Source organism: Theropithecus gelada, chromosome 4, assembly GCF_003255815.1.
Source record: "Theropithecus gelada isolate Dixy chromosome 4, Tgel_1.0, whole genome shotgun sequence".
In the NCBI taxonomy this organism is placed as follows: domain Eukaryota; kingdom Metazoa; phylum Chordata; class Mammalia; order Primates; family Cercopithecidae; genus Theropithecus; species Theropithecus gelada.
This window is the reverse complement of record NC_037671.1, coordinates 147,602,206-147,629,776: the sequence shown is the minus strand read 5'-3', so window position 1 is coordinate 147,629,776 and position 27,571 is coordinate 147,602,206. Positions and strand designations below refer to the sequence as shown.

The following is a 27,571-nucleotide window of genomic DNA, read 5'->3' as shown; positions in this document are numbered from 1 at the left end:
TGTCCACTTAGCAAACTTTCACTCAACTTTCAAAGCCAAGGATATCTCCACAATCCCCACCTTTCCAGCTATGCCTAGAGCTTCTTCCAAGAGAAACAAAGATTAAATTTCACCAGGTGAAACAATCCCATTCTTTGCTTCTAAAATGAAAAATGTATTTTATTTGCCACCCAACATAAATATATCTAGATGCTATTTAACCACAGAAAAATTGTAGAAAAGAATGCAGTCTGTGTATCTAAAGTCTGAGCACCAAAAAATACTATGACATTATTCAGATTTCCAAAGTCAGTCAACTTTAATTTATCACAGTTTATGTAGTCACTGACTTGTGAGAAAGGCAGCGCACATCCAGAAAAATATGCCACCCGAAAAATGAGCTGATCCACATCAATTACTTTAATCATTGATATTACCTGCTAGGTACAAGATGTATCATTTCTAATATAATAACACTTGAAAATTGGTATAAATGGGTTGACTGAGATTCAAACAAGTGCCCAGGTATTTGATGCATGGCAGGGTTGCCATCCAAATCCTGTTCTGTCTGACTCTAGAACCTTTTTTATTTCTACCTTTCCACATTGTCCCTTAATTGATTTTATACTACATTCATGTATGAATATATATAACAATGGTTCATGTATCTTTATACAAGGTATAGCGTGCTATCTCTAGCCAGGTCACTTTAAATGCTCTTTTGCTTAAGAAAAAAAAACGTAGCTTATGATGTGGATTGATAGGTTACAGCCAACTCTAGAGGAAGAGAGAAAAGGAATCTTCAAAACAGAGTTACATCCCATTCATAATGAATATAAGTTTCCTCTCTGGCTGCTAGGCTGGTGGCCTTTCTTATTTATGGTTCAATTCCCTATAATTTTTTTTAAGTTTGTCTAAATAAAGGTGACATGATAGCAAAATTATGGCATAAGTTCTAATTGACTTATTTAAAATCTTCTCATTTCTTCATTTTCCTGACTAACTGGAAGGGATTTATTACTGTTGTGGTGGTGGTCTTGGCATGGTGGTGGCTGTGTTTAGCAACCTAAAACTGTGTATGTATCTTTACTTCAAACACTTTGTGATCTTATGATGATATTGAAAAAAATGTTTATTCATATTCTGAATGAAATATATAGTGGTACACAATATTTCTCACATAGCAAATGCAAAGTAAAACAGTGACTTGATTTAAAAAGTCAGAAAGTGTTACTTCAATATAAGAGTAAATATGAGATCATGCGTGTCACAATGGAACATTTCTAGCAATCCTATATTCTCATTCAGAATTCCATTGTTTTTAGATACACATATAGTAGACACAGACACAGATACAGACACAGACGTAGGTATAGAGATAACTATATAGCATTTAAAAGTCAATTTGAACTGAAAATAAAAACGAGTTTAAAGGTTAGTAACACATCAAATCTATTCCCAGGAAGAGCTTCCTTCTCTTAAGTGGCTTCTTAATTGCAAATCAGGAGGAATCAACCCTGCTTACTCTGTCTTATGTTCTGGGAAAAAGGAGAAAGGGGCTGAGATATTTGTGGGGAACAGAGAGAAGGCAGCTCCAAATGTGCAGCCAGAACAGGTCCATACAGGTATGAGGATTATTTCCCTCACTAGACAATAAGCACAGAGGTTTTCTCTGAGGGTAGCTCCTGTGGTGTTCACATGTAGCACTTAAAGAACTTCTGATAGTAGTTACAGCTAACAAGGAAGCTCCCAAACACCTCCAAGTTGTTAGTTTGTTCTCCTGCGATGACTTAACACAGTATTATTTAAAAACTCCATAAAGTAGGTTGGAAAGTAGCAAGATACTGAGTCTATTCTTGAAGAGATTTTTATTAAATTTCTTGGGAAAAAATATGAGTTCTCCAGTCCTTCATGAGCTGAAGGCCTAGCCTAGCTCCAGAGCAAAGAGAAGACACAGGTTAAATAGGGACAACAATTGTAAAAGGCTAGATTACCATTCTGTGTTAGGTAACATAGTGGGTGGTAACCATTCTTGTTCACAACTGAAGAACACCATATACATGCTGGAAATAGGGCAGAGCTAGGACTGATTCTATATAATATACACATTTCCAAACATGCATTATCTTATGCTGTCTACCATCTTGTATTAACTGTCCCTGTGGAGGTTTCTAAAAAGCATTGTTTAAGATAAGACAGAGCAAGGCTGTCTCACCAAGAGCAAGTCAGGAAGCCTACATCAGGAAAAACCTATGTGGAGAAGAAACATCAGTGTGTCTTAATAAGTCCAGAGGCAGAAATCAAAGATTTCCAGCACCTGGAAAAGTTGCCCACTTTTAAGAGGTCAGCAGTCATCAATTTAGGTGTGTATACATGCAGTCAGAAATTACTAATGAGTAAAAATCTAGATGACTTGGGCTTACTCAACATTGATGCCCCAGTCTAATGAATGACATCACTCAAAGACTAACTTGCAAATATTTTTAGAAGTTTAAAACCAATTCCATAAGTATTGTACACAAAGTAGCATAAAGCAAAGAGAGAGAATAGAAGGACACCCTGGAAGTTAAAAGCAACTTGACAATAGCAGGTTTATGACAGACCAATAAATAATAATATATTTCCCATCTGCTAATTCCCAAGCAGTTAAACATTATTCACTGGAAGAAGCACTATTACTATATAAATTCCATGTGACAGCCCCTGCCACTCACAAAAAGACCCAATGAAGTCTAAAGAAAATTTCAGAGAGATATCTTTGTATCTTAGAGACCAAAAAACATATTGATTGACTTTCCAACAGTTGAACATATTGCTGATCATATCCCAAATTCACCAGGTTAAATGAAATAATGAAGCAAGTATTTAGCTAATTAATATGTACAGAAAAGAGAAACAAAAACAAGCCTAAATAACTAATCATTAAAATCTAAAAAATATTGCTTGTTCTGATTTTCAAGATTAAAAATCTCAGCTCATTACCTGCATTTATGTTTAGACAGGGAGCACTGTACTAGTGTCACAAACTCTCTTCCTTCAGCGTTTCTTCTATAATCCTTTCTTCAGATAGTATTTTAATGTTTGTGCTCAACAACTACAATTTTTTTTTGTTTTTGTTTTTCTGAAAGTAAGACATTTTGTCATTCTAACACATTAGACAAGAGAAGTCAAACAGAAGAGACCAAGGAAGTAGGTAATTTGCATATCCTACCTGCAGGCCTTCAATAGCTAATCGCAGCATACTTGGTGTGAGTTTAGAGGCTTGCTTGAAAGTGAAGTTACTCCAGTCTATGATCAAAACAAACCCATTCACTTGAAGCTCAGGATCTTCAATCATGGCTTCTAAAGAAAGTAAGATGGCGCGCAAAATGTCCACCAGTGTGTACCTATCGGCAACAGAAAAGTACTAAATTAGGTCTGACAACCATTTTTATAAAAAACTATAAAATATTTTCTAGCACACTAAAAATTCACTTTAAAATACCTTCAGAATCTTAAGGAAATAATTTTGTTTAAAAAACTATTTTAGGAAGAGGTTTAATTTATATGTACTCCAAGAACATAATCGAATGTAACATGTATTCTGCCCAAACAAATGGCAATGCTTTCTCACATTTTACCATCATTTAGTTTACCTCCAGGCCTTCTAATGATTTTCTAAAATCTCATTCAACTAACCCAAAATTAAGCATTGCACTTTTTAAGTGGTTCAAAAATGCCCTCAGTAATATTGACATTTAATTTTTTCATATTTGAAAAAACTGAGAATGAGATTTGAGTGAGTCTCATCAATAAATGAAAACACTGTACATGACAGCTATGAATAAAAGTTACTCAATTCAAATGACTTGTATTGAGTTTGTATCATAAAGAAAAGGAAAGGTGGGAGGGATAGAAAGAGAAGGAGATAAATATAAATAAAAGTGGAAAAATCATGGAAATTTACCTACAATAATACAAGCCATCTTAACTCAAGGGTTGGATTTTGTTTTGTTTTGTTTTCTGCTTTTTACCTTAGCACAGTTCCTGGAATGTTCCAGTAACCCAATAAATGCTCTTTATGTTACTGTAAAAGGGACTTGACTAGAGTAGAAAGACACTGGTTGGAGATTAAGACACCGCTTCAATGAAGGCAATGGAACTAAGAACAAAAATAAGAAGCCAAATTTGAGTGGCATTTTAGACAATCTTGCTATACTGTGACAATGTGAGGACTGAAATTAGGGAAGTGTAAAAAATGACACATATTTTAGCTTCAGAGCCTGAATACATAGTAAAATTTTTAATCAATATCAATGATGAAAAAATAGGATACTGTTGGAAATGGTTGGAAATACAAAGTTTTGAACAGAACTTATTGTATTTGAGAAACATGTAGTATACCCAGAGAGGTATATCAAGCAAGATTCTGAAAAAAATGGATCCTGAACTCAGGGGAGAGCTCAAAACTGAAAATTGTGGAATTAAAAGCATATGGACCCTAAGTTCAAGGAAGCGAAGGAGGTAATGAAGTCAGAGTTGAGAGATACATCAGATAATTATTCTAAAAAGGGAATCTCTAGAAATCCCAGCACTTTAAGAGGAGTTAGAAAATTTATGGAAGATGTTAATAATTTCAATTTTTAAACACCTTGCATTTTAAGTTTTTTTTCTCGTAAGACATTCAGGGGAGATTTCAGGAATAGCTAGAGAAAGAGATCTGGACCTCAGGGAAGAGGCAGGATGGGGAGGGGAGTGGATTAGGAGTCAAAATCATTCCCATTTATTGGAAATGATGAGTTCGTTAGGAAGGCAGTATGATACAGTGAAGATATATGAGGGAGTAGGTCTATTTTTACTTCTAAAAACACTTGGATGTGCTAGGAGACAGCATAGTAGTTCAGAAAGGAAAGAATAACATTGGAACTTCAGGCAATTTCTCACCATTTCAGGATCTCATTTCTTCACCTGTAAAATCAGCAGTTTGGAACAGAATCTTGTTTAGAATCCCAGCATTAATCAAGCCCAGGGCATGGTGTCAGAAGACTTCAAGATGCAATCTCTGCCCAATGCCTCATTAGCCATATGGTCCTGGATATGTCGCTGATTTATAATTCTGAGGATCACTTAACTGTCCCTGTCTCACGCTATTCTCATCTCATTGGCCATGGTTGGGGGAGGGTTGGGGGCAGCACCAGAGAATCATCAAAGAGGTGACTCAAGTGAAAACATTTGTACCATTTGGCACAATTCTAGGTATAAACAGGTGTTCAGTAAATGTTGGTTGGAATACACACATAGCATACTTTTTGTTAGAATGATAAGCATAGATATAGTGTACTAGGCAGAGTGTAAATCAGAAGTGATCATCTTTAGGATAGCCTATTACTATCATAAAAGGCAAAAGTCAAAAGGCTTAGGGATACAGCATCCAAAAAACTACCTGAATATATAAATAATAAAACTTTTTATAGACCTCTACTATGTATTTGTTATTAAATCTCTGAAGCATGTGTGGCTGAACACCTTTGAAAGTCATTTTATGGCTGACCTACCTCCATTTTAAACATAATGACCTGACACACTGTCAGGACCTGAAGCCTATAAACATAGGCACTGGAAAGTTGGAGCAGGAAGACCATATTTCTGGTTGAAATTCAGACCCCCACCAAAAATAAAATAAAATAAAAAATAAGTTTTAGTTTCTGAAATTCATAATAATATCATGGTAAAGAAAATTAGGGATTCGAAAAGTCCGACTTCAAAGGTTTCCCTCATTATGAGATTGACCATTCTTATGTTATCCATAAGAAATTAAATAGCATTAATACCAAAATGCCATTAAATAAAATGTAGATTTGAAATCAGCTTTGGAAGGATGATACATTGTATGTAATAAAAATTAATCAAAGTACCAGTACAGACTAAAAACAAGAGGCAATGTGTTTTAAATAACACACTTGAAGTATGGTTCTCCTAAACTGTTTCAAAATCAAGATAAACGTTGATACACATATCATTATTCCAAAGGAAATAATATAAGGCAAATCCCAAAATCAGCAATGAAGAAAAGTAGGTTTGCAAAATTTTCAAGACTAAGTCTAACCACGTTTTTTGAATTCAATATCTGGCTCCAGGAAGAGAATCAAATGATTTTTATAAAAATCATATTAATTTAGAAGTTTAGAAAAATAAACATAAAAATATAGTAGCTAACTCCATTCAATGGGCAGGTCAAAACCACTCTTGACTTAATTCCAGTTCCCTATTGTCAAACATCTCACATTATTACCATTAGCAGCTCAGCACGCTATTCCTCAGCAGAACAGGACTACACAGGATCTTGCCAGAATCTGTAAAATATCTTCCAAAGAAATGTAGCATGTATGAATTGTATCTCTTCAGGACTCCTGCCATATTCTCCTTTTTAAAATTATTTTAACTGTTATAATTTACAAATTAGAGGTCGCCACAATGAAATACTCTACTTGTTCATGTTTGGGGTTTACATTGAAATTGTGTGAGTTCCACCATAGCTATTCTTGTCTTTTATATGCTGAAAGAAAGCTATAAATCAAAACTACCACATTATTGCAGCTCTTGACTCCTGATTGTGCTTCTCAAAATAGCATTAAGTAAAATTTGAATTTGTGAAAAGAATGCTGTGTAGCATGTAGTAAGAAGAAATCATGACACCAATAAAAAATTTTACAACTGACACCGGACTATGTAGAACACTGCTCTTGGAAAGAATCAAAGCTGCTAGAACACATAGACAACATATGGAGAAGACTTTAATATCCGTAGCAACTACGTACTACCTGTGCAATCAGAAGGAAAACATCTAATCCTTCTTGAAATTTTTCAGTTATGAAATCGGTCTTCCTTGCAGAGTAGGATATATACTCATGAATTAATTATTTGGGGCATGTTTATGTAACTTAAAAGCCTTTTATAACGTAAAACTCACAGCTATTAACAAATACAAAATAAAATGCGAATCCCTGATTATTTGTCTAATCTTAGCTTGTTCTCATACACCTTGAAGTTACTGAACTTTGCTAAGCCTCCATTTTCTCTTTTAAAAATGGTGATAATAATAGTTACATCATAGGACAGAATGTAAAATACTTAGCCCAATGGGTAGTACATAGCAAACAATAAATGTTAATTTCTACGACTTCTACATTTGTATTACTTTTGCTCTTTCAACAATCACATATTCTATACTTGCTTTTTGTACTTTTTAGTCACTTAATCTTAACTTCATAGAATTGTTGTGAGGACAAAATGAAACAAAATAATATATGTAAAGTTTTTAACAGTACTTGACATAGAATAGAAACCATAAATATTTGCTGCAATCATTGCTGTTGAAACTCTTCTATTTGGTTCTGTGATGCTGCACTGAACATTCTCTCCTTCCACTTTTCTGGTCACTGTATTATCTTTCATGTTTGGTTCCCTGCTGCAATTATCCAAATGTAGAAATAAGACTTTATTCCCCTGCTGTCATCATATAGTATCTCCTGGAGTTACCGAATCATGCACTCATCCCCTTGGTCAATACATTGGTGATGGCTCGATATCCACAGAGCCAGTGTCAGTCCTGTGCAACATCCTCATCTTTCTAGTTGCCATCTGAACATTAGCACCTTAGTGACTCCTTGTTACCTGAAATATATTAGTGTAACTCAATTTAGTGTCTCCCATTTTCCTCTGGGATTGCCTACATTAATCAATTTATGAAGAATCATTCTCAGATATTCCCTTTCCTTCTCCCTCTACATTTATTCACCAAGTCCTACATTTATTCACCAAGGTTTTTTTTTGTTTTTGTTTTTTTTTTGGTTTTTTTTGTCTTTTATATATGTACACGTCTTTGGCATCTAACTCTTTCTACTAGAGCCCTAGCTTTATTTCCTAATATAATAGCACCTGTGTTTCTTTTTCTTTCTCTCCCATCTTTCTCTTCCAGAAATCTTGCCTACCCTCTATTGTGCGATAAATTGTCCTAAAACATTAATTGGCCTGAAAAATTGTCCTGCACACAACACTGTTCCCCCATGGCTCTTTCAAAACTGCACCATTCCCTTAATAACCATACTTCTCGTTTTGTACACCCGTGCATAGGCTCACCCCAACCACCAAGGTCTTGTCATATTCAACCCCCAACAATCTGGTACACTCTGATGCTTTATCTTCACTTAAATCTAGGGGAACACTCCCCTTCCTTTTCACCTCACCTAAGTTCTACCCTTCTCTGGGCCTACAACCAGCTTGCCCTGCTCTTCAAAATTGTCTACTTGCTGGAGACCTCAGCGCCCTTTCTCTCATATTCTGAAATTCTGGTGCTTCAGTGTTTGTTCTATGGCCCCAGACATATAAGCTTAGCTTAAAAACTCTTTCACTGTTTGATACCACTTTCTATCTTCAGCACCAAACACTGTGCACTGCACACTGTGGGTGCACAATAATATGTGTTGAAAATCAAACTATTTCCCAAGGGCATAGACCATGCTGCTTTATTTTACCTACAACAGTCATCAAAGTGCCATAATGGTATCATTTAAACATAACATTCACTTAAGGCTTCCCTGTTAGCCCAATACAAAACATGCTCCTGGACCAGAAAGAGGACAAGAGCCTTGTACTGCCACACTGTGGAGGGGCAGCACCCTGCCTGCAACCAAGAGCCCCCTCAATGTTTTAGATCAGAGAAGCTTCCTCTCCTGCCTCTGGCCATGCAACTTTTTTGGTGACTATCTGACCCATGCTTCTTTGCTGGGGTTCACAGCATCTCCTCCTCTACCACAGCTTTCAATCAGGGCAAAGATCAACTTAATGACAAATAGGTCATGTCCCTCTACTTTTCTTTTTTTTTTTTTCTTTTCTTTTTATTTATTTATTTTTTTTTATTTTTTTTTATTATTATTATACTTTAAGTTCTAGGGTACATGTGCATAACGTGCAGGTTTGTTACATATGTATACTTGTGCCCTGTTGCTGTGCTGCACCCATCAACTCGTCAGCACCCAACTACTCGTCATTTACATCAGGTATAACTCCCAATGCAATCCCTCCCCCCTCCCCCTTCCCCTTAATAGGCCCCAGTGTGTGATGTCCCCCTTCCCGAGTCCAAGTGATCTCATTGTTCAGTTCCCACCTATGAGTGAGAACAACCTTTTCAGCATGACAAGAAAAAACTAGTATCTTGGCATCGCATTGAGCAGCACAACACCAGCAATTTCTCTTTGTCAATAAATCAATCAGCCATTATTAAATTCTTCATTAAGGCTGCCCCTACCCCTCAGTTTTCATTAAGCCACATTTTCTAATGTCTGAAGCACTTCATAGTAGAAGGTGCTAGGGGGAGGGAAAAAAGCAGAAGAATTACCTTTATTAATGCCGCAGGGTACTGTTAATGGTAAAGCCGATGAAGCCTTCTAGGTGTTTTATATTACTGAGTGGTAATAATAATAATATGTCTATCTGGGTAATAGTTTAAGATTTCCAAAGCAATTTCAAATGCATTATCTTAATCTCAAAACAATTGCAAAACCTCTGAGCTGAATTTGTTCCTATTATTTCACAGATGAGGACAGAGGGTCTCAGAGAAATTAAACAGTTTGCTTAAAATCACCTTAGGAAAAACGGGGAACCTAGATTCGAAGCAAAGTTCTCTAATACCACATAGACCAGTGCTCTTCCCTCCTCATGGTGCCTCCTACTCAGAACAGAGTTTGATGAATAAATAATTGGTCTGCTTTTTCTTTTTTTTTTTTTTTCTTTGGAGATGGAGTTTTGTTCTTGTCGCCCAAGCTGGAGTGCTATGGCATGATCTCAGCTCACTGAAATCTCCACCTCCTGGGTTCAAGCGATTCTCCTGCCTCAGCCTCCCTAGTAGCTGGGTTTACAGGCACCCGCCACAAGGCCCAGCTAATTTTTGTATTTTTAGGTCACCATGTTGACCAGGCTGGTCTCCAACTCCTGACCTCAGGTGATCCACCTGCCTTGGCCTCCCAAAGTGTTTGGATTACAGGCATGAGCCACCGTGCCTGGCCTGGTCTGCTTTTTCATGGTAGCATAATATGTATATCAGAAAATAGGAGATCAGGAAGTCAATATCCTGGCACTCTCCAGCCTCACCACAATAGGGAACTTTGGTGGAGGAAAAGCAATAAGACATCCTTAGGATTCAGAATAAGAAATGGCTAAATCCACAATCCCTGGAGGAAATATGATCTCTTGAAATTTCATCTGTCTGGCTTGTATTACTGAGCACAGATGATTAGATGTCTGAGCCTTGCTTTAATATTACTGCTGTGGGAATGTAGGTGAATGAGAACAAGAGAATCACTGGAAATGAAACATCCACAGGCAAAATGTCTTTCTTTGAAGAAGATGGGTAAAGAAAAACTTTGGCATCTATTGCCACCAAAAAATAAAATAAAATAAAACAGAACCGTGCTGGGAGCACACAAACACATTAGAAAGGCAACTCTTTTTATCAGGGCCAAGTACTTTAAGCAAACATCTAGTTAGTAAAGTCTTTGTCTTCAGAAAGTTTATTCTTCCACCTTAACATTCTGCTCTTAATTGCCTGTATTGTTATATTTAATCGAGATTTTCTAAACCATAGATGGAATTATCTTTAATTATCAGAGCTTGATTTTTTAATACATTTGCCTTTCCCTAGATTTAGGTTGGTAACTGTCTACACACACACACACACAAAGTGACTAATTCACTTACTAATTGTATGAGCATGAATGAAGTACTTAATTGCTACAATACACACAGTAGAATTATTTTTAAATGAATAATGAATAAAAATGGAACAATAAATGTTGAATTCAGTTAACCAAGCAGGCAATGTTTTTCCTACACAATACTGAGTAGCCCACAGCTGCCCACCTGTCCCCAACTTCTAGCACTGGTAAACAATATCCTCATTAGTTGCGTATGACCTCTGAGAGTTACTCAGCTTGACATGTTTTTTCTTCCCAGAGAGATACTATTACATATCGCTTAATAGTACAATGTGTGTGTCTTTATTTGCCCCCAGCACCTACTAAAATGCTACGTACATAACAAATGCTCAATCAAAGTGTATTTTTTTAATTCATTTGAGCGAAATAGTAATCATTCAGTTTGTCATTTGATATCATAAGGATCCCACATACAGGAGTATCCTTTCCTTCATGATACTATAATAGTGTCATAACCACTTACTGTAATAGTGAAATAGATGTACCTGCCCTCAGTGAAGTAAGAGAATTTAATATTTCCCTCAGAAAGGAGGAAATTTATTAATTTACTAAGGATAACTTGTTAATATACTATTGGCTCATGTTTTAAAATATCTTTAAACGTTTCTTTTGAGGCATGCTTTCAGGACACTGTAGTAACCTCAAATCCTTTGCTTCTCGACCTGGTTCAAAGTTGATTTTGAAACATGAAAATAGCTTGGCTCAGGCCACACTTAGTCAACGTCCTACTGAAGGTTGGCACTTGTAGCTTTTGCTGTTATTTCGGGATTATTTTACTAATTATTGCATAATTGCCCCAGTTTTTGGAGATTGTCCTATTTTTTGCAGAGATTCATCACAGTATTCCTCCAACATTTATCAGGACAACTTTTTCCCTCCCTATTTGCCATGATATGTACCAAGAGTATACTTTGGAATAAGTTGCAGTCAGCAGAGGACTTGTTAAAAGAGTTTCCCTGAAAGGAAGCAAGATGGAAGCTCTGCTGGGACAGAGGTCCCATGGAATACACACCTGCCATTTGTGGTTTGGCCCTAACTAGTATCCACCCAAAAGACAGCAAAGCTATGCCTCCAGAATTTTTAAGAGAAGAACTCCTGACTGTGCCACTAGTTATAACTAGGTATTGAAGCAAAAAGTTGGGAATTATTTAATATGTTAATAAACCGAGAAAAAAATTCTTGAAAAATTAAGCTGCAAAGTTAAATCTCTTTTTTTTTTTTTTTTTTTTTTTTTTTGCTTTTTTTGTTGCTGAGTATAAATATTTCTCCACAATTATCTGGATAATTGCCCTGGACTGTTTTAGTCTATTCCTGTTCATTTTATTTTATTTTTATTTTATTTATTTTTAGTACAATTCCAGAGATAAGTAAAGCTTTGTGACTGGCATTAATGCACATCTGTGTAGTCTGTGGCTATGTTTTAAAACTGTAAGCTATCAGCACCATAATCTTCTATTCTGAACATTGGCCATATTATTTTAGTAAATGGAAACATGATCCTAATTCAAACTTAACCACAAATAGCAACCATCCATACAATGTTTGCTTTTGTATGAAAAAGCCACACAATAGGAGAAAACTGACAAGTTTTTGGGGCAAATTCCAGGAAAGTTGAAGGATCATATCAATGTCTGAGCAATCAATTTTCTGCCCCTTCCAGAGCTTCACTACTGTAAGTGGTAATCAATGTCCACTATGATAAGCCAAAGACCATGCATGGCGGCCAGTGATTTCTGGATTGCCACCATGCTAAGAATCATTTTGGTTCTAACTGTGCTTGTTTTCGAATGGCCATTAACTAGATTCCAGATAAATAGTGGTTTGCTACACTAAAGTTCAGAGAATTACTGTTTCTAATGACTATTAACCATATTCCAGATAAATGGTTGTTTGCTGTACTAAAGCATAGTGAACTACGTACTTCTAATGAGATCTAGAGAAATGAAATATGACTTGCAGGCTGACAACTTACAGGTGAACTCTCATACTTCCTATCATCATTATGTTTCAGGTGACACAATTTCACTCATGAATATTTCCAATAATTATGTGACAGCAGATTTCAATTTCTTAGATACCTGCTTGCATGCTCTAGGACCTAGAATGCCATGTACTTTCTTTCCAAGTTTCCTCTTCTCCAGCCGTGTTAACCTCTGCTAGCTTTATGACACATTATCCTCACACTCTGTTGAAAAGATCATGCAAACCATCTGAAGGTATTTGCTTTGTCCTAAGCAGGTCACTATCATTTAGGAAGGAAAACAGGATGCAATGCATGGAGGATAAAGGCATCCTTGTGATGCAGTGTAACAGTCAAATCGTTTTTAATTCCATGGCGTTTACATTTGTTGTCAGAAATTATATAAGGCAATCTAAAAGGAGATAAAATTATATGAATCCTTTCCAAGGCACAGCTCAACAAATGTAACAGGTCATCTGGGCCTGCTCTAATCTTTTTTTGAAAGAACCACAGACCACACTGCAAGTCATTTTGACATTTGAGTATTTCCATTTTCTTTTTTTAGATTTGTTAGAAGGAAGGTACACTGTAAATATTACGATTTTACGTTAGTCTTCTTAATGATGCCATGTCTCTCAAAAAGACTTTGGAAATCATCCAATTCTTTACAATAACCTAAAACTAACCTACACTATATTGCAGCAGAAACAGACACTATTTTATTTATAGTCACTGTCTCACACGCTTTTACTGTTTTCAGTGTCCTGAGGAGCACAGAAAATTGTCCCACAGATTTGATAGGGGCGAAAGCATATATCAAATAAATCTCTACTCAGAATTCTTTTTATACAAAGGCTTAATTCAATTCAACGCTAATATTTATTGAGCATCTACTCTAGTTCAAGTGCTGTAATAAATATGATAACATGATGTAGTCTTTTTCTTAGATCAATTCTGTTGGGGGTCTTTACAAATTTTTTAAAAATTCATAAAATCTTGTTTTTCCTTTTGTAGTTGGAAAGTTATAAATAACCTGTTTTCCAAATACATGAAGGCATTTTCTTCTGCCTCGTTTCTAGAATTTACCTATGTAATCATCTACACTTCTCACATACTGTTTCTTTAAAACAGGCTACTTTTTAAGAAAGTTGTTGAAAGCCAGGTGATTCACTTAACAACTCAAAGAATGTTGTTAGGATTATTTTCAGACATGCAGTCTTCCGTAGAAACCCAGGTAGCTTTGGATTGGTGGGATCAAGGCCTGAAAGGTGAGAACATCTCACTCACAGAACAAGGGAGGGATGAAGGACAAGAGAAACTAGCACATGGCATCATCCACCTAACAGAGCAATAAGAGTAACAAACATCTAGGGAAAGAGGCAGACTTCTGTAGGAGTCAAGGAGCCTTCAGGGTCGAGGAAAAGAATTCAGGCTGAGAAGGGTTGGTAACATCCTGGCATTGGCAGAAAGGCAGCTGTCCTTTGAGTTTCAGTGCAGGAGCCAAGGAAGTTTTTATGCACATGTTCCAGTGATAAAGGTTTATAGAGGGTGCCAAGATGATGGATCTGTTTGTCCACTAGTCCCTGTCATTGGGTTATGTAGATTTGGGATAAACGGAAGGTGGGGAAGAAGAGGGAATTACTATTTTTTTAATATAGGAAGAAACTCGACTGAAATTTCGACTAAGCTCTAAATCACTTGTATATATTTTCACCTTGATATGCTATAACTTCTCGATTATACCTGTTTATTTCCAACCATAGAAATAGAATTCATAATTACAATTCTAGACATCTTGACAGGGTATTTCTACAGAACACAGCTTTTCATTTTGTTCTAATACACAACATTTTAGTATTTAAGATTATGTGTAAGTTTAATAAAATATAATTCTATATGCCAATTATTAACTTCCTTTACATTGTAGAATTCCAGAGAAAGAGAATTTGATTACTAGTTATCTTCCCTTTATATGGAAGCATGAGATGGACAACTAAAACACAGTGTCTTTAATAAATTCAGAATTATCACCTTCTCATATATATGAAAACTATAAGTGACTTTCATCTTAATTAGGTTTACAAATCATTATGAATATTAATGTACTTATAGAAATTAATGAAAATATATCTGATTGCAATCTGCCTCCATAATGGTATCTCTAACGGACTTCAAGATTTATATAAATATAAAATTTCCAGTTTCCATTTCACTATAGCTAAATTAACAAAGTTCCAATCTGACATACAGAATATTAGTTTTTTTCCTTGAATAAAATGTTTCAGCTTTGTTATACACAGTCATTGATTTGCATGATCCTACAATGTACTTTTATGATGAATAAAACATTCTTTAAACAAAAATTGTGGTCAATGGATAAAATGTTGTAATTCTTTAAAATTTTAAGCTACCTGATAAAAAGTCGAATAACATCTCTATAACTGGCCAAAGTAAGTAACAAAACTCCATTCCCTCTGAATGAGTCACTCTGCATGAGCTTCTCAGCATTATGAATCTTCAGGTAGGAGTTTGTCTTTCTATTTGCCTAAAAAAATCAGAGTGATTCTTAACCTAGAATTACAGGGGAAAAAATCACAATAAAATGAGAGAAAAAAATAATTTAAAATATTAATTTATATTCTAAAATACCAAGACTCAGAAGTCTATCTGGAAATCTCTATGATCTACAAGCCTTCTCAGTAACTGTAAATGTCTTGTACAATGGCTCCAGAGATGATTTAAACTAACCAGATGCATCGAAAGTCACCATTCACAGAACTAAAAATACACCAATGTCTTAACAAGCAGCTTCTTATGATTCATAGCTCTGGAAGCATTTTTAAGTCCCATGAAATATATTTAACTTTGAACTTAATTGAAACTACCTTACACAAGAGCCTTTTATAATTTCTTATATCTTTCAGTCTGAGAAAACAGTTCTGATTGAGGATAGAGAAGTGTTATTGTCTACATTTTTCTATAATAATGTTGATAAACAGAATATTATTTCTCCTCTATTAAATAGCACAGGAGCTCAAAAAGTCCACCAACTGACACATCTGAATATTTTCCACTTCCTTCCAAAAGATGAAAAATCACATAAGACAGGAAACAGATTCTTTAGATTAGTGGCAGGTGTAGAACACATACACCATTCAGTGTACATTTTCAGTTTCAGCAGGCATGCTCAGCGACAGAGGATGAAACTCTTCCTTTCATTGAAGGGACACACATCATATTATTCCTTCTACACATCATCAAGCAGAGAAGTTCCCAAGCAACAAAACTACTTGCTTTTGGTCGAACACCAGGCCATGCTTAAAAGATTTAACGTCAGTACCAAAGAGAGGATGATGATGATGATGATGATGACCATGATGATGGGTCTAGTTTAATAATTTTTTTAGGAAGAAGGAGGAAAAGTTGTCCTCATTTTCATACTGGTTTATCCAGCCTAATAAACTTATTCGGAAGGTGAAACATATAGAGAAGCTTTATTTACAAGTTAAGTGATTTAGATCTAGTTGCAATAACATGGTGAAGGTAGCACCTTAAAGCTGCAGTAGAAACTGGGTGTTAATGAAGTAAGTTTTAAAAGCAAAAATACAAGCCCTCCTCCCTTCCCAGGGTTCCCACCAAAAACTCATCTCCTGGTTTGTTTCTCTTTTCTCCAAGCCGAATAAACAAAAATATCAAATCTACAAAACCATGACACTACTCGGGGTAAATTCTGGAAAATGGGAGAGTAAAAGGAGAACACAAGTTTGGATTTAGGATTTACCTGCTCTGATCCCAATTGGCAGCAAAAAGGACTAGAATCTTCCTGCCATAGTGGTCCAGATTGGCCAGGCCCCCCGGAAAGCCATCCTTCAGTGCCTGCTTGATGCCAGGGTCGGTGGCCTTAAAGCTTTTGAACATGTCCAGGTTCTGCTGCCGGTACTCAAAGTACTGCGCCAGGAGGCGGAAGGCCTCAAAGTGATGAAACTTCCTAGCCCGCAAGAAGCGTAAGATGAAGGCATCATCCGTACGCAGAAAGCCAATGTCCGGCCTGGTGATGACCATATCCCTCACCTCCTGGATGTCCTGGTGCAGCGTGTCTGGGTTTTCATTGAGCTCCAGGCGAGCTTTCTCCAGGGTCTCAGGGGAGAGACCAGCTTGCAAATGAGTCATTGTTCTGCCTATCCCGGAGATTTCCCTCAGAAGCCCTTGTTGACTGTCCCAAAGCAAACCTGGCCCTTGCCACCACCAGACTCCAGCCCCCAGACCTCCTGCTGCCTGCTTCCTCTCCCCTACAGGAAATTAATAATCTTGGTGTCCAATCAAGTGCCCTGTTGCTCCTACTTTCCCCCAGCTTTACTGGGGTGGGGGTGGGGGACGGGGTGGTGTAAACTTCTTCCTCCGCCCCCTAAAATACAACACCCCACTTTGGCTCCCTCTTCCCTTTCCTTTAAAGAGATGTAAACCCCTGAAGGGCTCTGCACTCCTCTTCTTGTCCTTTCTCTCTCCTAACAAATCACCCCTAATCCCACCTAGCACGGGTGGTTCTGATCTTGGTACTGTCCTCTTCTCTTCTCTTCCAAGATGTAACAAAAACAACCCCCACGCACATCTCAGCCCCTGCACTGTGAATGTTCCTGCGGTCCCTGCTGAAGGATACGCCTGCCAGGGGTGGCGATGGAAATTCTGATTAATAATAAGGTAGCTCTTCAGCGCTGAGCTCCAGGGCGGAGAGAGATCATCTTTGCCAGAAAGAAAAAGAGACAGAGAGAAAGATGGGGAGAAAGGAGATTATTTCTCCCTCTACTTATTCAAAGACGATATTTTTAAGAGACATATTTGTGTGCTTGATTTAAGATTATTGTGATCCAATTAGGTGGAGACTCTGCAGATAGCGTACCTTCCCACCTCCCCTTTGAGATACACCGTGATCTCATAAGGCACCAGCAGGGGTTCTGGTGGCGTTGGTACCTGCGTGGGCTCCCCCAACCCCACCCCCAACTTCTGCCTTCCTCTAGCCCTTCATTTCCAGGGACTTGCCGCGGGGTGGGAGAAAAGGGGGGAGGGGGGAGGGAAGGAGGAAACCGGGGATCTCTCTGGGAATGCACATTTCAAAAACGAAGAGAAGGGGAGAGCGTTGGGAGAATGAAATAAAAATGTCCTTATCTTTTCTATAAAACCCCAAAGCAAGAAAGAAGAAAGAGCAGCCGCTCCTACCAGCAAACCCGGAGGCGGGGTCGCTAAGCAATGCGGCACTCCCTGGCATCCATCAGCCGCGGCTTCAGCAGCGGCGGCGGCGGCGATAGCGGCATCAACTCCTCTGGGCGGGATGGAAGGAGCAGAGAAGAGAGGCGGCGGCAGGGACCCGGGCCGAAGATGCGCTCGGGGGCAGCCGCGGCCACATCGTCCGCGGGCAGCCCGCAGCCTCTCCCAGCAGGAGGGGTGGGGATCGCAGGACTAGAGCCACCGCTGTCCCAGGTCCTCGCCTGGACCTGCCATTTTCGCCTTCGGGAGAGAAGGTGGGGAGGAGGACCCGAATGCCTGGATGGAGAAGGCCACTCGGGCGGTCACCGCCTTTGTGCGCCCTCCGGGAGCAGCCGGGGCGGTGGGAAAAGCCGGGCGGCTGCTGTGCGGCGCTGGCCTCTCCTCTGGCTCTCCCGAGCTGTCCGAGTCGGGCGCGCCCCTCCGGGCTGCGGCGGCGGCTCCGGCTGCTGCTGCTAAAAGAGGACTCGGCTCAGCCCAACTCCTCTCTAATTATCCCAGCACAGATCTCGCTGCGACGTAAGCACTCACTCAGCTCGCGAGCGCACTCCGCTCCTCTCCCTGCCTGGTTGGGGTAGGACGGCAATTTGGGTGGCAGCGAAATATCCCGAGCCCTAAGTTTAGGCTGCTCTTCGTCCCCACTCCTCAGCAGGCTGCTGAGCGGACGTCGCCGGGCCAGGGGCGGGGGGCGGGGGTGCAGCGATGCTTTCCAGCCTCCCCACGCCCCTCTCTCTCCCTTTGTGTGCAAGACCCCAGATCGGCCGGGAGAGTAGCTGTTGTAGACGGTAATTCATATTGACACGCATTTTCTAGTTCCTGTAGGAGGCAATTTTGATGTAGAAGGAGTACGGAAACATTTTGTACTTTTCGCATTTGTTGTAGACAGAGATATTTAATTTAGAAAAGACCAGAGTAGTTCCAAGTCAATGTGTTGATGATTAAGCCTCCGGAGGAACTTACATGAGTAGTTTTTCAACCATACAGTCTCCCCGCTAAATTTCTGTTGGAGAGGATGAAAATGAGCACTAGGGTAAATGATAATAAAAACACAATTCTCAAAGGAAGAAAAAACTAGGTGCTTCAGTCATATGTCATGATAAAGCAAATATTTCTGGAAACACATACCATCCTTCCTTCAGTTGTATACATCTGCATATGAGAATCATTATAAATAAACAGGAGTCATTGCGCTTAAAATGACTACGGATTTGAGGAAAAGGGATATTTTCTATTTTCAAAACACAGCACGTATTACTGAGCGCGTTACTAAGAGCAACTTTTGACTTACAAACTGTAGAATGGGGTCTTGAATTGAAGTTAACTCAATGCAACTAATATTTACTGAGTTCCACGAGGTGTGGGTCATTTTTCTGGATTCTGTGTATAGGAAGTGGTCTTCAACACAAGCAAATTTTTTCATTTTCTTATCTTGACATTTCTTACCTTGTCATTTTCAATTTTAATGACTACGAGAACCCTCAAAATACAGGCACACTTTTTTTGCTGTTCTCACGGCGATGGTGCTGACAAAAAGAAAGAAGGAAAAGGGTTGTATGGTAGAGCTAGAGCATTTATTAATTAAATTAATGCAAATTAATGTAGGAACTCGAATAAGACAGTAAATTACACACACACACAAACACACACATACACAGTCATTATTGTCAAGGAATTCATGTTTTAAACGGAGAAGGCAGAAAATAAACCACTTAGGTGAGTGTATATATGTTAATACATGTGTGTGTTGTATATATACTCTCTACGTAAGGTCCTTATAGGATTTTAAGTGATTATGACTTTCTAAGCATTCTGAATCCAATGTGAACTGTTAAATTTTTGGTTCTCATTTTTAGAAATTGGAAAAAAAATCATTTTTGTCTAATATTTTAGAGGTTGAAGAAAATTTATGTTTCGTATCAACTGTATGAAGAGGTTAGAGTCATCACCAACATGGTGAGACAATTCTCCCTGGATCCATTGTGTTTCTACCTGTCTTATGAGCAAGGCACTAACTACCCTTTTTCCTAGACTATCTTTTCAAGGGTATTTGTACAGTAAATGGTCTTGGAAGATCTTGGAAGATAGAGATAGTACCTCCATCTGAAACAAAGCCTTGAAATCTGTGATATCCCTCTCCTGACCAAAAGGTAGGCAGGCTTATTTGAATTCCCTAAACTCAGAGCTACTCTACTGTAATGCCACCCACTGTTTATGCCAGTATCACTTGATGCTCTTTCTTAGCTCTGTGGGAATTAGAGCTCAAGGGAACAGTGCAAGATATGCAGATACTCATACTGCCTGCAATGCCTGAGTGACAAAATCCTTTATCTCTAAGCCAGGAGTTTTGCATCTTCCATCTGCATCCATGAAACTATAGCCAGTTAACTTGTTAGCCTATAAGTAGAGTTAAAATGCAGACCTTTCACCTTGATGAAAAACCAATCGCTTAACTTTGTTCTGCGAGATGGACATATTAGACTATATTTTTAATGAAATTTATAAAATAAAATTTATGTTTTTTGCCCAGCATATGATATGACCAATATTGAAAGATGACATATTTGTTATTTATTATTAAAATAGATTTATTTTAACATATCAACATATGACAGAAATAGTCTCTATCACCCATTAGGATTGTTGGATAGGGTCAGTTAGGTATATATGAGATTTTTAAATCATATTTACAAATCATTAGTGATTATACTGTTATTCTCTCTCTACTTATACATTTGACTCAGTTCTGAAACCAAAATGAATACACAAAGCCATCTAAAATTAAACAAGGTGTTTATTCAGATGACATCAGAGCATTTGATTTTCATTCAATATTAATTTACCTTGCCAAATTAATGCAAAGTAATGTAGGAACTGGAATATGATAATAAATTATCTTAATAAAAGGATTAATTAAAGCATTATTGGAAAAATAATTAAATCAAGGACTGCAGGTATTTTCAAGTAACTAGAAAGAAGAGTTTGGTTTACTGCTAAATTTAAAATGAATAGAGTAGTTTACGTTTTAAAACATTTTATTCTCTTTACTGTTAAATAAAATATATGCACAAAAAGGAGCACAAAATAAAGATGTACAACTCAATTCTATCTTACAAGGGAAACACACATGTAGGTGTCCAACCAGGTTAAGAAACCAAGCTTGTCAGTAGCCAGAAAGCCCCCTCCCATTCCCCTCCTAACTACTGACCTCTTTCCAACAAAGGAAGCCATACTGTCTTTATTTTAAAAGTAATCCTTGTTTGTTTGTTTTTAATTTTACCAACTAAATAACTATAATTTTGTTTTTCTGTTTCTGAACTTAAACGTAATCATTCATATGTAATGTTATGATTGACCTCTTTCATTCAATATTAAATTCGTGTGATTTGGCAATGTTGTTGTATGTAGTAGCTCCCTCATATTCAGTAATGGTGCATATAATTGCTTTATTTATTTATTTATTTATTTTCTGAGACGGAGTCTCCCCTGTCGCCCAGGCTGGAGCGCAATGGCGTGATCTTGGCTCACTGCAACCTCTGCCTCCCTGCAACCTCTGCCTCCCAGATTCAAGCGATTCTCCTGCCTCAGCTTCCTGAGTAGCTGAGATTACAGGATTACAGACATGCACCACCACTCCTGGCTAATTTTTGTATTTTTAGTAGAGACAGGGTTTAACCATGTTGGTCAGGCTGCTTATGAACTCCTGACTTTGTGATCCGCCCACCTTGGCCTCCCAAAGTACTGGGATTACAGGCATGAACCACAGCACCCAGCCCTAGAATTGCATTTTTATACACCTACTATAATATGTGTGTCCCTTCTACTGTGGAGGGAAATTTGGGTTGCTTTCAATTTGGGTTGGTTTCAGATCTTATGAACCATGATGTATTAACATTCTGGTACATGTCTTTTGGTGCACATGGAGAGACCTAGGAATGAAAATGTTTGGGTCATATGTGATGTGCATCTCCAAATTTAGTAAATAATGCCAAACTCTTTTCCAAATGGTTGTTTCACCAACCCCCCAGCAATATATGAGTGTTCTTACTGTGACATGTTCTCAGAAATCTTATTATTGTCTATAATTTTAACTTTATCCATTCTGAACAAGGGTATTGCATTATGGTTTTGGTATGCTTTCCCATCATTACTAATGAGGATAAACTTCCACATTGTTTTGGGCCATTTGTACATTATTTGTGTGAAGTGTCATTTCAGAGATTTGGCTGATGTTTATAGTGGGGTGTTGATTGCTTTAATATTGAATTGTAGAGTTCTTTATAGATTCTGAATATAAACACTTTGTCACTTGTACATGTCGTGAATATCTTCTCCATGTCCATGGCTTGTTTTTGGTTTTCACTCTCTTAGCCCTGTCTCTTAATCAACATAATTTTAAATTTTTAAGTAATTCAGTTTTTCTCCTATGAAGAGTGCTTTTTGAGTCCTGCTTAGAATATCCCATAATTACTCAGATATTTATTCTCCAGTATACCATCTAGAAATTTTGTTGTTGTTGCTCTTCACATTTAGACGTGCAATTCACCGGATTGTGTTTTGCACATAAGGTGAAAAAGAGGTCAAGTAATTTTTTTTCCATGTCAGTAACCTGTTTACTCAGTATTGTTTATGGAGACTCTTTGTTGAAAAGATCACCTTTTTTTCCCCTACTAGACACGGTAACTGTTGTCACACAAAAATAATTTTTCACATGTGAGTAGACTGTGATTTAATGTAAATTTTAAACTCCACATTTTTTTGTACAACCAATATTCCTCAGTGGTTCCCAAAGTGTGGGTCCCAGACCAGCAGCATCAGAATTGCCTGAGAATTTGTTAGAAATGTAACTCCCATGCCTGACATACTGAATCAGAAATCCTCCCTAAAATTCAGGGGCTCACAAAGTTTTCTGCTCAGTCCTTTGAGTGATTCTAATTTACACTGAAATTTGAGAATTAATGCTTTAGATTTAACCCCATACGTATCCTTTTTACTCTTCTTTATTCCTTCCTGTATCTGAGTTTCCATATAGTAGTGATTTTTTTTTTTTCATTTGAACACATTATAATGTTTCCTTTAGTACAGATCTGAGGGTTATAAATTGTTTTATTTGTCTGAAAGTTATTTTATTTTACTTTTACTCTAAAAACATATTTGTAAGCTATAGGATTCTAAATTAGCAGCTATTTCCTTTGAATACTTTAAATATTTTGCTTCTTTTTTTCTGGCTTGTATTATCTCTGTAGTAAAGTTAACTGTCAATTTTTTCATTATTCCTTTGAAAGTAATATCTGTCTCTAACTGATTTTATTTTCTCTTCTCATCTTTAATTTTCAGCATATTTCTGATGAGCTTTTCTTTATGTTTGTTGAGCACATAAATGCCTTCTTTTGAGAAGTGTCTGTTCATACCCTGTGCCCACTTTCTGATGGGGTTGTTTTTTTCTTATAAATTTGTTTACATTCCTCATAGATTCTGGATATTAACCCTTTGTCAGATGGACAGATTGCAAAAACTTTCTCCCATTCTGTAGGTTGCCTATTCACTCTGATGATAGTTTCTTTTGCTATGCAGAAGCTCTTTAGTTTAATTAGATCTCACTTGTCAATTTTGACTTTTGCTGCCATTGCCTTTGGTGTTTTTGTCATGAAGTTTTTGCCCATGCCTATGTCCTCAATGATATTGCCTAGGTTTTCTTCTAGGGTTTGTATGGTTTTAGGTCTTACATTTAAGTCTTTAATCTATCTTGAGTTAATTTTTGTATAAGGTGTAAGAAAGGGGTCCAGTTCCCGTTTACTGCATATGGCTACCCAGTTTTCCCAACACCATTTATTAAACAGGGAATTATTTCCCCATTGCTTGTTTTGTTAGGTTTGTCAAAGATCACATGGTTGTAGATGTGTGGTGTTATTTCTGAGGCCTCTGTTCTGTTCCATTAATCTATATATCTGTATTGGTACCAGTATCATGCTGTTTTGGTTACTGTAGCCTTGAAGTATAGTTTGAAGTCAGGTAGCATGATGCCTCCAGCTTTGCTCTTTTTGCTTAGGATTGTCTTGGCTATATGGGTTCTTTTTTGGTTCCACATGAAATTTAAAGTAGTTTTTTTAATTCTGTGAAGAAAGTCAATGATAGCTTAATGGGGATAGCATTGAATCTATAAATTACTTTCAGAAGTGTGGCCATTTTCACAATATTGATTATTCCTATCCATGAGCATAAAATATTGTTCATTTGTTTGTGCCCTCTCTTGTTCCCTTGAAATGTAGTTTGTAGTTCTTGAAGGGGTCTTTCACATCCCTCGTAAGTTGTATTTCTAGTTATTTTATTCTCTTTGTAGCAATTGTGAATGGGAATTCACTCATGATTTGACTCTCTATTTTGGTGTATAGGAATCCTTGTGATTTTTGCACATTGATTTTGTATCCTGAGACTTTGCTGAAGTTGCTTATCAGCATAAGGAGATTTTAGACTGAGACGCTGGGGTTTTCTAAATATATAATTATGTCATCTGCAAACAGAGACAATTTGACTTCCTCTCGTCCTATTTGAGTGTCCTTTACTTCTTTCTCTTGCCTGATTGCCCTGGCCAGAACTTCCAATAGTATGCTGAATAGGAGCGGTAAGAGACAGCATCCTTGTCTTGTGCCAGTTTTCAAAGGGAATGCTTCCAGCTTTTGCCCATTCAGTATGATATTGGCTGTGATTTTGTCAAAAATAGCTCTTATTATTTTGAGATATGTTCCATCAATACCTAGTTTATTGAGAGTTTTTAGCATGAAGGGGTGTTGAACTTTATCAAAGGCCTTTTCAGCATCTATTGAGATAATCATGTGGTTTTTGTCCTTGGTTCTGTTTATGTGATGGATTACATTTATTGATTTGCGTATGTTGAACCAGCCTTGCATGCCAGAGATGAAGGCGACTTGATCGTGGTGAATAAGCTTTTTGATGTGCTGCTGGATTCAGTTTGTCAGTATTTTAATGAGGATTTTTTCATTGACATTCATCAGGGATATTTTCCTGAAGTTTTCTTTTTTGTTGTTGTATCTCTGCCAGGCTTTGGTATCAGGATGATGCTGGCTTCATAAAATGAGATAGGGAGGAGCCCCTCTTTTTCTATTATTTGGAATAGTTTCAGAAGGAATGGTACCAGCTCCTCTTTGTACCTCTGGTAGAATTCGGCCATGAACTCGTCTGGTCCTGTGCTTTTCTTGTTTGGTAGGATATTAATTACTCCCTCCATTTCAGAACCTGTTACTGTTCTATTCAGGGATTCAACTTCTTCCTGGTTTAGTCTTGGGAGGGTGTATGTGTCCAGGAATTTATCCATTTCTTCTAGATTTTCTAGTTTATTTGAGTAGAGGTGTTTATAGTGTTCTCTGATGGTAGTTTGTATTTCTGTGAGATTAGTGGTGATCTCGTCTTTATTATTGTTTATTATGTCTATTTGGTTCTTCTCTCTTTTCTTCTTTATTAATGTGGCTAGCTGTCTATATATTTTGTTAGTCTTTTCAAAAAACCAGCTCCTGGATTCATTGATTTTTTGAAGGGTTTTTATGTCTCTATCTCCTTCAGTTCTGCTCCGATCTTAGTTATTTCTTGTCTTCTGCTAGCTTTTCAGTTTGTTTGCTTTTGCTTCTGTGGTTCCTTTTATTGTAATGTTAGGATGTTGATTTTAGATCTTTCCCGTTTCTCCTGTGGGCATTTAGTGCTATAAATTTCCCTGTATACTCTGCTTTAGCTGTGTCTCAGAGATTCTGGTACATTGGTTCTTTGTTCTCATTGGTTTCGAAGAACTTATTTATTTCTGCCTTTATTTTGTTATTTACCCAGTAGTCATTCAGGAGCAGGTTTTTCAGTTTCCATGTAGTTATGTGGTTTTGAGTGAGTTTCTTAATCCTGAGTACTAATTTGATTGCACTGTGGTCTGAGAGACTGTTTGTTATTATTTCTGTTCTTTTGCATTTGCTGAGGAGTGTTTCACTTCCAATTATGTGGTCAATTTTAGAGTAAGTGTGATGTGGTGCTTAGAAGAATGTATGTTCTGTTGATTTGGGGTGGTGAGTTCTGTAGATGTCTATTAGGTTCTCTTGGTCCAGAGCTGAGTTCAAGTCCTGAATATCCTTGTTAATTTTCTGTCTCATTGATCTGTCTCGTATTGACAGTGGGGTGTTAATGTCTCCCAATATAATTGTGTCTTTGTAGGTCTCTAAGAACTTGCTTTATGAATGTGGGTGTTTCTGTATTGAGTGCATATATATTTAGGATAGTTAGCTCTTCTTGTCGCATTGATCCCATTCCCATTATGTAATGCCCTTATTTGTCTTTTTTGATCTTTGTTGGTTTAAAGTCTGTTTTATCAGAGATTATGATTGCAACCCCCGTTTTTTCTTTTCTTTCCATCTGCTTGGTAAATATTCCTCCATCCCTTTATTTTGAGCCTATGTGTATCTTTGCATGTGAGATGGGTCTCATGAATACAGCACACCAATCGGACTTGACTCTTTATCCAATATTCCAGTCTGTGTCTTTTAATTGGGGCATGTAGCCCATTTATATTTAAGGTTAATATTGTTATGTGTGAATTTGATCCTGTCATTATGAAGCTAGCTGGTTATTTTGCCCATTAGTTGATGTAGTTTCTTCATAGTGTTGATGATGTTTTACAATATGGTGTGTTTTTGCAGTGACTGGTACCGGTTTTTCCTTTCTATATTTAGTGCTTCCTTCAGAAGCTCTTCTAAGGCAGGCCTGGTGGTGACAAAACCTCTCAGCATTTGCTTGTCTGTAAGAGATTTTATTTCTCCTTTGCTTATGAAGCTTAGTTTGGCTGGATATGAAATTCTGGTTTGAAAATTCTTTTCTTTAAGAATGTTGAATATTAGCCCCCACTCTCTTCTGACTTGTAGGGTTTCTGCAGAGAAATCTGCTGTTAGTCTGATGGGCTTCCCTTTGTGGGTAAACCGACCTTTCTCTCTGGCTGCCCTTAACATTTTTTTTCTCTATTTCAACTTTGGTGAATCTGATGATTATGTGTCTTGGGGTTGCTCTTCTCAAGGAGTATCTTTGTGGTATTCTCTATATTTCCTGAATTTGAATATTGGCCTGTCTTGCTAGGTTGCGAAAGTTCTCCTGGATAATATCCTGAAGAGTGTTTTCCAACTTGGTTCCATTCTCCCTGTCACTTTCAAGTACACCAATCAAATTTAGGTTTGGTCTCTTCACATAGTCCCATATTTCTTGGAGGCTTTGTTCATTCCTCTTCATTCGTTTTTCTGTAATCTTGTCTTCATGCTTTATTTAATTAAATTGGTCTTCAATCTCTGACAACCTTTCTTCTGCTTGATCGATTTGGCTGTTAATACTTGTGCATGCTTCACAAAGTTCTCATGCTATGTTTTTCAGTTCCATCAGGTCATTTATGTTCTTCTCTAAACTGATTATTCTAGTTAGCAATTTCTCTAACTTTTTTTTTTGAGGTTCTTGGCTTACTTACATTGGGTTAGAAAATGCTCCTTTAGCTTGCAGGAGTGTGTTATTACCCACTTTCTGAAGCCTACTTTTGTCCATTCATCAAACTCATTCTCTGTCTAGTTTTGTTCTTACTGGCAAGGAGTAGTGA

The 27,571-nt window shown here is 37.4% G+C and overlaps 1 protein-coding gene across 1 annotated transcript in view; it reads right to left on the bottom strand.

Moving 5' to 3' along the window:
- The window catches only part of CLVS2 (clavesin 2), a 67,862-nt gene extending 49,171 nt beyond the window's left edge, over positions 1-18,691 (bottom strand). Inside the window, exons 1-3 of the mRNA XM_025383573.1 lie at positions 17,905-18,691; positions 16,472-17,429; positions 3,191-3,365 (exon numbers count right to left, since the gene is read on the bottom strand). Of these exons, the coding sequence (XP_025239358.1) occupies positions 3,191-3,365; positions 16,472-16,860 (564 nt within the window). The 5' untranslated portion in view covers positions 16,861-17,429; positions 17,905-18,691. The remainder of the gene's footprint in view (positions 1-3,190; positions 3,366-16,471; positions 17,430-17,904) is intronic.
- Positions 18,692-27,571: the final 8,880 nt, after the last annotated feature.